The sequence below is a fragment of the Marmota flaviventris genome, chromosome 2 (assembly GCF_047511675.1).
Source record: "Marmota flaviventris isolate mMarFla1 chromosome 2, mMarFla1.hap1, whole genome shotgun sequence".
NCBI classification, from domain to species: Eukaryota; Metazoa; Chordata; class Mammalia; order Rodentia; family Sciuridae; genus Marmota; species Marmota flaviventris.
The window spans coordinates 157,801,010-157,815,449 of record NC_092499.1 but is presented as its reverse complement, the minus strand read 5'-3'; the positions used below and the strand labels follow the sequence as shown (position 1 = coordinate 157,815,449).

The 14,440-nt window shown below is 38.6% G+C and overlaps 1 protein-coding gene across 2 annotated transcripts in view; it reads left to right on the top strand.

The window, feature by feature from the left end:
- Positions 1–7,434: 7,434 nt before the first annotated feature.
- The window catches only part of Xrn2 (5'-3' exoribonuclease 2), a 76,454-nt gene continuing 69,448 nt past the window's right edge, over positions 7,435–14,440 (top strand). The window contains exon 1 of one of the 2 annotated variants that reach the window (XM_027920015.3): positions 7,435–7,606. In XM_027920015.3, the coding sequence (XP_027775816.1) occupies positions 7,532–7,606 (75 nt within the window). In that variant the 5' untranslated portion in view covers positions 7,435–7,531. Of the gene's footprint in view, positions 7,607–7,896; positions 7,976–14,440 lie in introns of those variants that run through there. The other variant, XM_027920023.2, reaches the window with a different exon arrangement.

Below are 14,440 nucleotides of genomic sequence, written 5' to 3'. Positions count from 1 at the left end.
ATTCATAACATATTATTATAAGTGATATTTTTATGCAAATAACTGCACTTTCTGAAAAAAAAATTATTAGCGAAAAGATTGACGTTGTTTTACATTTTTGGAAAGCTTGTCCATATCTGGCTTGATAGAACACAACTGGATTGTCACATCTGCTTCCAATTCAACTTGTTGCAATATCAAATGTCACAGAGCCTCTGAAAAATTTTACCATACTCTCTCGAAGAATGAGTGAAAAGGGAAAGTAACAACCTAAAAGTATTATGAAAATAGTTTTGACCTCATGGGCCCCCCAAAAGAATGTCTGGAACATACTTTGAGTACCACTTCTCTAAGAATTCAATTCAGTAAAAATACTGAGAATATACCAAAAGCCCACTATAAGATAAATAAAAAGATATATCCCTGACTCAAAAGTCTTCACAGTTTCTTTCCACACAAATTTCACAGGCTGGCCTCAAACTTGCAATCTTCTTGCTTCATCCTCCTGAGGAGCTGGGATTATAAGTATATGCCACTATGCCCACCTTCAACAAGATATTTTCATTGGAGCATTATATATACAATTCTGGGATTCGTTATGCCACATTCATGCATACATTCATTCATGCACATAATTTGATCAATCTCATTTCCTAGTTCCTTCCTTTTCCCTGTTCGCCCCCCTCCTCAACCCCCTTGCTCTACTCTGTCAATTAAATCTTTTTGTGTGTGCCAAAAATTGAACCCAGGGGCACTTACTACTGAGTCACATCCTCAGCCCATTTTATTTTGAGACATGGTCTTGCTAAGTTGCTCAGAGCCTGGCGAAGTTGCTGAGGCTGGCTTTGAACTTTTGATCCTACTGCCTCAGCCTCCCAAGCCACTGGGTTTATAGGCATGTGCCACTGTGCCTGGCCCTCAACTAAATCTTTTTTTTTTAAAAAAAAATATATATATATACATCTTTTCCTAACATGTATTATATATATATATATTATATATATATATATATATATATATATATATAATATATATATATATATACACACAACATCTTTTATTTTTATGTGGTGCTAAGGATCGAACCCAGTGCCCCACACATGCCAGGCGAGTGCGCTACCATTTGAGCCACATCCCCAGCCCAACTTATTTTTTTATATGGTGCTGAGGATCAAACCCAGTGCTTCATATCTGCTAGGCAAGTGCTCTAACACTGAGCCATAACTGTAGCCCAACTAAATCTTAATACTATTCTAAGACTTGGTGATCTTTCCTCCTCCCTATCATATTTTATGATCCCTTTGAATGATAAAGTCTCTACTTTTCCTAAATGTCTGTTATTTATGTGGTTCATTTGAAATTTTAACCAGATACTGTAGTAGAAGACTTTTTTTTTTCTTTACTATTGGTCAAACTGATATGTAACTATTGGTATTTCATTCTGTGGTTATGTCTTGTTCTTGCTTCTGATGAGGGCAATAATTTATTTTTTCCTTATGGTGCCCAAGATATGCAGCAAAGACTATGGATCTCAAATTGATATTTAGTAATTTGCTTTGCAACTAATTGAATGTGACACAGAGAGTATAATTCTATTTTCTTTTCCTACTCTTGAGCAGTTAGGAAAAATATATTTCCCCATCTCTTCTGCGGTTGGCCTGGGGCCATGTGACAGGGATTGAGCTACCACCAAGCCTTCCCCCCTTGAAAAGAACCAGTGTAGTTCTCATTCCCTGTTTCCCTTTGGGTAGTGACTGTGATGGTCATGTGTTAAGCTGGAAGAAACAAAGATGAAATAACAAGATCCCTGAGTCACCATGTGGAGGACACCTTAGAGCCTGACATCACACAGAAGATTTCAACCATTATTTGTTAATGCAACAAATTGTACCTTTTCCTAACATATTTTAGAAAAGAGAAGAGAATGTACATAAATGAAATAGAAAATAACATAAGACATAATATCATGTGTAGAAGAATTAAAGTGATATGCAAGATGAAGGTAGGCAGAAACCAATTTGGTTCATATGCTAGGAGAAGGGAAGAGAGAATGAATAGTATTAAAATTGGCAAAAAGGTGGTGGGAACACTAGCAGGGCACATTCAGTAAGGTGGGAATGAGCAGGAAATACAGGAGAGAGTATGAAGTCAGGCTTGACATTAGAACATTTCCAGCCACATATGATAGCTGGAAAAATGAGGTTCTGCTAGATTATTAAATTGTTCAGAATCTTTAAAAGTGGAACATACTAATTAAATTATGAAATTTCTTCAAGGCAAATAATGCAGAACAGGTAAGCACAAAATGGCTAACACTTTGGTCTTAACATGTTTGGGACTATTCCCCAAGCACTGTATCACTGAAGTGTCACAGAAATTTTATGGTGTCTCTAATCCTCATTTTACAGTTGAAGAAACTGAGAATTAGAATGGTTAAACATCTTGCCAATGTATTAGGGTTCTGAAGAGAAACAGAACCAACGTCATGTAAGAAAGATTCATTTTAAGAAATTGGCTCACATGGTTGTATAGGGTTGGTAAGTCCCAAGTCTAATGTCTCCCTTCCCTGGGGACCAAGGGAATAGTTGCTGTCACAAGTTCAAGGGCAATCTGCTGTCAGTATTTGTCCACTAAGGCCTGTGACTTGATAAGGCCTGCCCACATTATGGAGAGTAATTTATTTAAATGTTAATTTCATTTTTTAAAAAACCACTTCCACAGAAATATATGGAATGATATATACCACCTGGGCACTGCGACCCAGTCAAGTTGACATATAAAATTAAGTATCACATTCAAGACCCCAGGACTAGACCCTGCATTTCTCTAATTCTAAAGCTGAGAGAAACTCCCTAACAGACAAACCTCATTATATATTTAAATCGAGATTATGTTGGCAAATTCCTCAACTTCAAAAAAAGGCAAAGCCATAACGAATAGAGTTCTGCTCCCCACTCTAGACAAAGTGTGAAAAATGTTTTTTTTTAATATATTCATCATGAAGACAAAATACTATCACTAAGAAGTTGAAAGTGAGAAAATTATGTGACTATAGTCACTTCAGCAGTATACCAAAGAGGTATAAACTGGTAAATTGGAAACAGAACTTTTTTCTTTATTAAAACATTTTCTAGGAGATGAAAATTTTACTAACACATTGTAAGAGAATGACATTAGGCTTTTCATAGTATGACTCAAAAAGGGCAACTTTTAAAATTGATAGGTCTTTATTCAAAAGAATGAAAAGTCATCAATACATTGTAGAAAAAGAGGTAAGGACAAATAATCTATAAATATTAGTCAATAATCTCTTTAGAGGTAGGGTGGAGAGATGGAAAAGCTAAGAATGATGCCAGGCATGGGCCGGAACGTGGTGGTGAAGGTATGGAAAGGCATTATGGGAGGTGGAACCCCCTCCCCTCCTTATTAAAAATAAATTACTTTTGCCTTTCCAGTGGCCCACCCATGGTGGATACTCAACAACGTTCATCAAGTAATGATTGAGTAGCAGCAGTTTATGTGCTGAGAAAAATTCAAAAGACAACATGTAGAGCCTGCCCTGTCTGCCTGAACCTGTGTGGAGAATTGGAATCCACATTTTGTGTGTACTTCAGTTCATTGTGGTATTTTCATTTAGAATTTTGGTTCATTTATCTGTTCTACTGTTAAATAGTGGGGTGATTTTGTTTTAGCTTAGCCACAACAAAAGTGCTATGAATAGTTTTTTTATGCTTCTTTGGCAGTAAATTGCTGGGCACTAAAGTAAGTGTATCTTTAACTTTAGCAGATCACATTTAACTTTTTCAGAGTCCAATTTACATTCCCGCCAGCAGTAAATGAAAATTCCTGTTGCTTCATATCTTTGCCTTCATTTGGTATAGGTGGACTTTCTAGATTCGCCAATCTACTGGAGTGTACATTGTGACTTTCCTTTGAAATTCTTATTGCTTGAGAATTTTTGCACATGTATTGGCCATTTTTATTTCCTCTTTGGTGAAGCTTTTGTTGATATTTTTAGCCTATTCTTCATTTGGGTTTTCTATCAAATTAATTTCTAAGAGTTCTTAAATATTTTGGATATTAGTCCTTTGTCAGTTGAGTGTATTCAAACAGTTTTTATAACTCAGTGGCTGGTCTTTTTATTGTCTTTACCATGCTTTTGTGGAACAGAATTCTTATTACAGTATATCCACTTTACCAGTGTTTCCTGAATGGTTAGTGATTTTTATACCTCCTCCATCTAGACAGTCTATTGTCTTTTAAATGCTTTATAATTTTGCCTTTTATTTAGTACTGTAATCCCATTGGAGGTTGTTTTAAAAAAACTTTTAGGTAGGACATCCAATTTCATTTTTTCCATTTAGATAAGAAATTATTAAAAAGTATCCCTTCCCAGTGCTACATCTGTCATTTTTCAAGTGCTCACATACACAAGTGGGTCTATTTTGGGGCTTGTTTCCCATTGACTCTTTTGTCTATTCCTGCACCAATACTCTGTCTTGATTATTATAACTTAATAAATCTTGTTTCCTAATTTAGATAGCATCTTTGCACAAATAAACTATATTAATTTCTAGGCCCTAAGCTTGTTTAATTTGGATTAAAAATAAAACTTCAAGAGAAAAGGAAAACCTCTTTTTTCAGTTAAAAAAAAATCTGATCTAGAATGGGAAGAAAGTTAACTGGAGGCTTATCTCACATGAAATAATAAAACATACATGACAACTTTCAAATGAATAAAACTATTTTATCAGAGTCTGGCAGAGAGAAAGTTACCTAGATATTAATTATAAGGACTCGGCACACATGATATAAAAGACTGGAAAATCCAGTTCTTCATTGTTAGCTAACAAGATTTGAGACTCAGGAAAGCCAATGGATAGATGAAATCTGGGAGCAACTGTTTGGACAAATCTTTTTTGCTTGGGAGCTATTACTTTTGTCTATTCGGATCTTTCACTTATTTCAAGAGGTCCATCCACATTATGGAAATCATCTACTTTACTGATTAAAAATTTTAATCTTATTTTTAAAATGCCTTTCCATAAATACTCAGAATACTTGACCCAATATCTGAGCACTCCATGATTTAGTCAAGTTGACCCATGAAATACATCAGGTTATATGAATTTTGTGAGGATCAGGAGGGAAAAGAGGCATTTGATAATCCAGAGGACAACAATAGGCAAGAAAATTTAAAAAATTCCTTTCTATTATAGTAGCATTACATGTTAATAATGCCTAAATGTTAATTTATGGATGTTTATGAACATTGTTTTCTATATATATTATACATTTTTCATATTATTCTTCACATTAATATAAATCTGATGTCAGCTGGGGCCTTCTTCTACCTCCTTTAAGTCTAGGCAAAAACGTTTCAAAACCTCTGAGTTCTTAAGCTGCAGAAGTTCAATATTACTACTAATTCTCAACACACATTCTCTCCTCTTCTGCTTCTTGAATTGTTTGTTGGCTAGCCCTGTGATTCTAGACCACAGTGACCTCAACATTAGACAGTCTCTTCTTCAATTTCTTCCTTTTTGAGTGTAAGAGTAGGATTTATTGAAGAATAGAAACAAGAACTCTTACAGTGCAAGAGGGGACCTGATAGCAGGTTTTCTCTCTTCTTTAATTTCTATAATAAGAAAAAAACCTATACCAAGCCTGAATCTGACAGACTTTTACAGGAAACACGGACTGAGGAAGATGTCACAATACTTGGTCCATATACTCCTGCCACCTTTTAGGTTTCTTCTCCTCTCCAACTTTTACCCTCCCTTTTTCTAAGTGCTAAACATTCCAATTTTTGGACCTGTTCAATCTTACCACCTGGTTAAATTGGCTGTGCATGCCCCAAATATGATTAACGGTTTGTTAAGACTCTTTCCTTTGCAAGAGAGTGGAATTTAGTCCAAACCAGCTTAGAGCAAAAGGAGATTTTTTTTTTTTTAATATTTTGCTCATGGAATCAAAGGAAACTTATCAGTCATACTGCTGAAAGACAGGGATTTAGCAAGTCCTCAAAAACCACTGGCACCTGGGACTTAAACCTACTGGTAACAAGTCCAATTCTTATTTTACAGCTGGAAGGGGCTGTCTTACACTCTTTATAACTCAAAATTCAAAAATGCTGGGCAAGAACTTCAAATGGCTCGACTTGGCCTGACCAAGCACCAACTGCCTATGATGTGTGTGTTCTATAAGAACAAAGCACTTCTCAGGGAAACCAAATACTTGAGGAGGGATCTTTTCCAAGTAAAATGAAGAATTTTACCATAGCCATAATACTCTGGAGTAGTTTTCACTACCCTTGAGTAAAACACAAGATAACCACTTCTCTGAGTTCCATACCAGCAGTTTAAACAAAGTGTCATCAGACCACAGAGGAGGGGACAATGATTGCTTGCCGGATAGCACAGAGAAATACTTCCATTGAGGCCTCTTGAGGTGAGCCTTTAGGATTGAGTGTGATTTGTCAAGCCAAGGGAGGATTAGGGGAGAGAGACTTCCAGGCTTGAGCAAATGGACATAAATACCTCCTCTTCCAGAATCTCTCCTTTCATATGTTGGGGAAAAAATATACATGAAGTCATCAGAAAACAAGGGATAAAAGTATCATAGGACAAGGACAGGAGATTAAGCGATCATTCACAAACTGTGTGAACAAACAAGTGATTGAACCTCCCTACAACTTGACTTTCTAATACATGTGACCCAGGATGCTAATGGTATCCTGAGAAGGCTCAAATGATGATTAAATGGGACAATCCCTTAGTCGACGCCTTAGTACATTCTAAGGGCTCAATAAACACTAGAGAGTGATATTAGCAATTTTTTATATACATAAGTGTAGCTGGAAAGCTGTATTGGATACTGTATCCTGGCTAGATTCTATACCTATTTAAAGTGAGTTATTTATGAAGACCAGTCATAATTATTGTGAAGTTCTTTAAAATGTTCCTTTCTATAGTCTGGAGATGTACTGTGGGCACAAAGCCAAAGAAACCACGAAATGGAAATGAGAGTTTAAATGCTTTGATTCAACTCTACATTGAGACGAATTAAAAAGGAGGGTAAAAATAAGGCACGCTTTTACAAAGAAGACCAAGAGTGCAAGGAAGAGGTCCTCCGGAGGCCTGCAGAGCGCGGGGATGCCGTCCCAGCAGAACCCAGGTCAGGGGAAGTGAGATCCCCGCGGAGCCATGGCAAAGGCATTACCAAGAAACCCCGCGATTCAGAGGAGCTAGACCTCGCTTTCCCGGGCAGCGAACACCAAGAACAAGCTCGAGAAGCGAAGCTAGCCGCAGTCTTCACACCACCTCGTCCGCCACCGAATCCGGCCTCCCAAAACCGCCATTACCAAGAGAGCCCGTCAGCTCCTTCACCTAGCTGAGTCCCCTTCCCGGCTTCCTCGGCGCGGTGCAGTGACGTCACTTCCGGTCCCCGGCGCGCACGTGGGAGGAAGTGCCGGTGCCCGCGGCTGCCGCTCCTGTCTCTCTGGTTACGCTGGTCCGCTGGCCCAGCCGCTGACTCCAGGTGCGCTGCTGCTATGGGAGTCCCAGCGTTCTTCCGCTGGCTCAGCCGCAAGTACCCTTCCATCATTGTCAACTGCGTGGAAGAGAAGGTGAGCAGGCGCCAAGCGGCCGCCGCGGTGGAACCCGAAGACTTGGTTTCTCTAGGCCGCGGCCCGCGGGTCCAGCCGCCTGGCCGGGAGCAGCCCTCCGGAGCTCGTGCCACCCTGCCAGCTCCGCGGGCAGCCGCTGTCTGACGCGCGGTTGGTCGCGGGCTCAGGGATTCGGGATTCCTGGGAACAGCCCGAGAGGGGCGGGGGCGGAGCTGGGTCAGAACTCGCGGGAGGGCCGCTCCTCCCCTGTCCGCTTTTCCCGGCACCGGAAGGCTCCGCCCACGGCTTTGTTTCCTCCCGGGACCGCGCATTTTGGGTCTCTGTGGAGGCTCTACAGGCTCAAAAGCTGTTGAGCCACGCTTGTCATTGGTAAGGGTTGCGCGGATGCCGATTCTTGCTTTTAACAACCTTTAAAGTAATTCTGTCAATGATCTTCTTGTTATTTACTATCCGAGAGAGGCCATTTGTTTCTGTTGTTAAATCTTAGGCGAAAAGAAGCATGTGAGAAAGATCTAGGAGGAGACAGAGGTCTTATAAGTGCCGCTTTCTCGGTGTGTGTCTGCTACTGGACAGCTTGCTTGTTGACGTTTTCAAGACTCTTAGATGCACTCGAACAACACATTTTTTTGTTGTTAGTTTGTTAATATGTCGGTGGATTCTGGGCCTTTCTTGAGTTCTGTGTTTAGCGATTCTGTCCGAGTTCGATTTTGTACTTATTTAGAATTTATGGACTGGGAAGGTTCAGGGTCACGGTTATCTCCTCCCGTTCCTGGTTTTTGAAGTCAGCACCTGCCTGTTGCTGTGAATTTCTTTTCCTTATATTGCTGAGATCTTGATTTTTACTTTCTTAGCTTCTAACCCGGTAGAAACGAAAAGCCTTGTTTTGGTGACATTCTCAGTATTTCTTGTGTTTGTTTCCCCCTCACCCCCAAAAGAGAAACTGCTAAACTAAAAGCTTGTTCCCTTTGTAAAACTTTTATCAGACTTTACATTCCCGTGGGCTAAAATAACAACAACAAAACAGTTCCTTGTTCTATGTTTCCCATCCTGTCCTCTCCCGAGGCAGACATGTAACTGTCTCAGTTTGTTTATACTTAATTTTTCAGTTTTAGCTATTTCTAATTAGTTCTGGCCAAGGATAGGAGAGGATTTAGTTACTTATTCAGCCCTCCTTCCCATCCTCCTAATGTAGTAAAGCACTGTCTTTATTTCTTTTGTTGGCAAACTTTGTAACTTCAGGTAATACATCTTAAAAACAAAAAGTCCATCGCCTGTGTAAAGTATCCCTTGAGTTGTTGGTTTCTAAGATTAATATTTCAAGTTTGTCAGCAGCACTTTTTCATTTTTGACTTTAGCTATAAAAGTTTGTTTCTAAAAGCTGAGAGATCTGATTGTACCATTGATTGTTGTTACTGCAGATTCACGTTGTGTACTGTGATTCTGTTTTTATGCTCCTTTTGTCTTTTTCATAGTGCTGCCTTTCTTTTTTTCCACTTTACATCTTTTTCACCCAAAAGTTCTTTTGTTTTTTGCTTTCACTCAAATCCTTTTTCTTGGAAAAGAAGTTTGGAGTTTTATTTCTGTTGCTTTCACATTAGTTTTTCTATAGGCTTGCTGGAAAGCTGCTTCCTGAAATTTTCAGTGGAAGGTACTGTTTTCTGGATTATCTCTCTTTGCTGGATTAAATCCTTTCTTGGTTTTTATTCTCAATTGATTCTTAGGAAAAGCTGTTGTAGGATGTGATTTTTCTGTCAATGTAGTGCCCCACATATCTCCATTCTATCCCATACATGTGAATGATCATGGAAACTAGTTTTCCTCAAAACTTTAAAAGCATTATTCTTTTGTCATTCAGTATCGCTGATAACAAGTTCAATGTTAAAGTGATTTTTATTTATTTAACCAACGCTTATGTAGCATTTACCATAAACCAGGTACTATTCTGAGCACTTTCTAGATATTAACTTGTTAGATCCTTGTAACAACTACATGACTACTGCTACTACCTATGACAAGGGTAAGAAAATGGAAATAGAGGGGATGAGTAACATATTTAAGATCACTCAACTAATAGATGTCAGAGCCAGTGTGTGAAAACCAGGAAGGCCATGTTCTTAATTTTTGTGCACTTCAGCTTTCATTCTCTTTTGATCAATTTTTCTTTCTGAATTTTATATGATTTGAGTTTTTTGGAGGGGGGGGTTGTGGGGGGTCGGAGGTACTGGGGATTGAAACCAGGGATGCTCTACTATTAAGCTACATCCCCAGCTCTTTTTTTTTTTTTTTTGATTTTTTTATTGGTTGTTCAAAACATTACAAAGCTCTTGACATATCATATTTCATACTTTAGATTCAAGTGGGTTATGAACTCCCATTTTTACCCCGTATACAGATTGCAGAATCACATCGGTTACACATCCACATTTTTACATAATGCCATATTAGTAACTGTTGTATTCTACCTTTCCTATCCTCTACTATCCCCTCTACCCTCCCCTCCCCTCTTCTCTCTCTACCCCATCTACTATAATTCATTTCTCCCCCTTGTTTGTTTTTTTTTTCCCTTTCCCCTCACTTCCTCTTGTATGTAATTTTGTATAACCTTGAGGGTCTCCTTCCATTTCCATGCAATTTCCCTTCTCTCTCCCTTTCCCTCCCACCTCTCATCCCTGTTTAATGTTAATCTCCTTCTCATGCTCTTCCTCCCTACTCTGTTCTTAGTTACTCTCCTTATATCAAAGAAGACATTTGGCATTTGTTTTTTAGGGATTGGCTAGCTTCACTTAGCATAATCTGCTCTAATGCCATCCATTTCCCTGCAAATTCTATGATTTTGTCATTTTTTAATGCAGAGTAATACTCCATTGTGTATAAATGCCACATTTTTTTATCCATTCGTCTATTGAAGGGCATCTATCTTACTGTGCCTTTTTAGGAGCTTTTTCAATTTCAATGAATTCTGAAGTCCACACTCGGAGCAGTGTTTAATTTTTATTATACTTAAATCCTTGAAGGCCTGTGTAGAATGGACAAGTGGTCAAAGGAGATATTAGGAAAGAGTGAGTTACTGTCTCTATTTGGGGCCACCATCGCTCTTCTCATGGCTGGGACACTGTTCCTCTTGATGCAGGAAACCTTAAAAATTAATAGTTTCCTTCCCCTTGGGCCAAGCCTGGTTAACTTATGGTTTAAAAATCTGCCTTTTGTCATAGCTGCCATAATTTACTTATTTTTTTCTTTCAGTAAAATAAACTCCAATGAGGTAAAATTTTATAGGCTCAGTAACTATCAATACTCCCTTGAAATTTTGTGCCTGTTATTTGTTATAATCAAATAGTACCTGTGTTGTTTCTCCACGAAAGCAGAAAACCCCTATCACTCTCAGAAAGGACCTAGCAGCTAACCAGTAGTCAAGCTACCATTAAAGTGGGCAACCATGAAGGGAGCTTAAAAGAATTTGTATTATAAAAAGTGCATACACGTGTGTGTGTGTGTGTGCGCGCGCGCGCGCAGACATGCAGACAATAAATGTGACTGTGGGTTGAGTCACTATTTATCCTTCTCCCATTACCTGAAGACATTGGGCTAGGTGCTTAAGGGGAGGGGTGGATTACAAAAATACCTGTAGGCATTCAAATATGCAAAATTTCCAGGCATGGTTCAAATAATAAGCCTCAGGGGGAGAAGGCAAGTTTGCTGCTGCCTGGGAGAACTGGGAACTCAGTGTTGAGGGATGGGTAAGGGACTGCAGGATCCCCAAGGACGCAAGGTGCCTCTGGACTCAGACTCAAAAGATGGTGAAGATATATCTCAAGACAAGGGAGGAGGAGGCAGTAGGGAGCCTTGATACAGGATCAAGGGCACAGAGGCAGGCAAGCTCAGGCCAGGTTCCTAGAATCTGGGCCACTTTTCTGAGCTCCAGAAATGTGTCCAGTGTCCAGCTGGTCTATTGCAGGACATCTAGGTTGGTTCCACAGTCTTGCTATTGTGAATTGTGCTGCTATGAACATCAATGTAGTAGTGTCCAAGTCACCTAGGATCTTGCTAAATTGCTGAAGTTGGCCTTGAACTTTCGATGTCTTGCCTCAGCTCCCAAATTGCTGCGATTACAGACCTGCTGCACTGCACCCTGCTACTTTATTTATTTATTTATTTTAGATGGCATCTCTCTGTTGTCCAGGTTGGCCTCCAACTCGAGGGTTCAAGCAATTCTCCTGCCTCAGCTTCCCAAGTAGTTGGGACTGTAGGCATGCACTACCGCACCTGCCATTTTCTGAATTTTAAACTTTCATGATTATGTACCTAGGTACAGATTTCATTTAAAATTTAAATTCATTTTGATCAGTACTTGGAAAAATCTTTGAGTCTGGAGTCTTGTGTTCTTCAGTTTTAGGGAATGCTCTTTGATTATTTCTAGACCTTTAATGTCCCTTACCAAACTCTGGATATTGGTCCTCCTAATCAGATTTTTCCTCTTCTGTCTCTCCTTCTATAGCTCTCCCCTTTCCTCCTTTTGCAGCTTTATTGAAGTATAATTGACATAAAATAAATACATATTAAAGTGTACATACAATTTAGTATAATGTATGTATACATGAAATCATAACCACAATCAAGACAGCAAACATCATCTCTAAAACATTCCTTCTGTTCCTCTGTGATTCCTCTCTACCCTCCTTGTGGCCCATTTTTTGTCGATCATTGATTTGTTTTCTGACCTTACACAGATAAGTTTTCATTATCTAAAATTTTGTATAAGTGGTATATAGCATATACTCTTTTTTACCTGGTTTACTCACTTTCATGTAGCATTAAGTATTTTGAGATTTGCTCATGTTGTTACATGTATCAGTAGTTCATTTCTTTTTATTTTTGGATAGTATTCTAGGCTGTGAATATATTACATTTTGATTATTTATTTTTCGATTGATGAGCATTTATTGTTTCCAGTTTGTCTATTTTTATAGGCAAATATCTATTTGTGAATATCTGCATACGAGTCTTTGTGTAGACATGTGCTTTTGTTTCCTTGGGGGGGGGAAACTAAGAGTGAAATAATTGAGTTGTATGGTAGATATATGATTATTTAAAAACCTACCAGACTCTTTTTCCAAATTGGTTATGCCATTTTACTTTGACATGAACAACACATGGAAGTTCCAGTTGCTTTACTTCCTTGCCAACACTGGGTGTAACAGTTGCTGTTTCTAGTTTTAGATATTCCAGTATGGTGTTAGCTTATTGTGGTTTTATTTTATTTATTTATTTTTATGTGGTGCTGAGGATTGAACCCAGGTCCTTGCATGTGCTGGGTGAGTATTCTACTGCTAAGCCACAATCCCAGCCCTTATTGTGGTTTTAAACTTGCATTTCCCCAATGTCAGGGGACACTGAGCATCATTTCAGGTAATTTTGTCTTCTCTCTTTTTTGTCCCATTTTCAGTCTGACTAGACTGTTTCTCAAATAACTAGTTTTTGTTTTGTCAATTTTTCTTTATTGTTTTCCTGTTTTTTTTTTTATTTCTTTGACTTCTGGTGTTATTTTTCCTTGTTATATTCACTTTGGATTTAGTTTGGTTTTCAAGCTGAGGTCATTGATTTCAGACTTTACTTCTCTTTCTGTGGAGTGTTATAAATTACCTTCTAGAGGTTGTTTAAACTATGTGCCACAATTATGGGCATGTTTCCATTTCATTGTGTATATATACCTAAGAGTAGATTTCCTGGGTCATGTGGAAAGTCTGTGTTCAATCATCTGAAGAACTTTCAGACTATTTTTCAAAGTGGTTGCACCATTTTACATTCATTCCTTCCAACAGTATATAAGGGTTCCAATTTTTCCACATTCTTGGTGTGTAGCAGTTATACTATGTAGTGGTTACCAGCTTACTTGAGTCTGGTGGAATAGAACATCCTATATAATAAGTCACATGAAGCAGATTTATTATTTACAGACAGGCATTAAGGTACAAGAGAGGCTTAAATTTTGATGTTGATTCATTGTGGGATGATTCCCCAAGACTCAGGAAAACTGCCTAGGGCAAATGAAATCTCAGCTGCCCTACATTCAATGCAGCTGAGGGACCACCTAAAGGCAGACAACCTGGGTTATATACCTCTGGGGTGATGTGACTCACTGTGCAAAAAAACTTTGGCATCTGGCTTCTGGGGGAAAAGAGGAACAAAGCCCAGACTGTCCCTGTCAGTTCTCACTATCTCAAGATGTTCCATTCCCTGGGAGGGACAGGAAAAGCCTTGGCAGTTTCAGCCAGTTCTTTCCTGTTTTAGGATATTGCATTCCCAGTACATACATTTTGCAGTTACTTTGAGACCTCATAAGCAAGAAAAAGTGGGGGCAGAGCAGGTGGTTTGGGAGTGGAATATATTGGTCTAAGGCCACCAGAGAACTGTCATGCTCTTGCAGACACTTGTTAACTGACATTTTGATTCTAGCCTTCCTAGTGGGTGTGTGAAATGATATGTTATAGTTTGACTTACAATTCCCTGATGACTAATGATATGGAACATCTTTTTATATGCTTATGCCATTTGTTTCTTTTTCTTTTCTTTCTTTTGAGGAATGGACTGGGTGAGAGAGAATATTTGTTTCCTTCTGTATGTAAGACCCTTTCTGGATATATGATTTTCTCCCCTTCTGTGAGTTGGCTTCCACCTTTTAAATTTTGGTGATGAAGTCAGTTAATATATTTTTTCTTGTATTGTTTAGGCTTTTGGTGACATATCTAAAAATCCATTGCCAAATCTAAGGTAACAAAGTTTTCATCTAAGAGTTTTATAGTAGTATAGCTCTTAAATTTAGGTTCATGGGAGAAG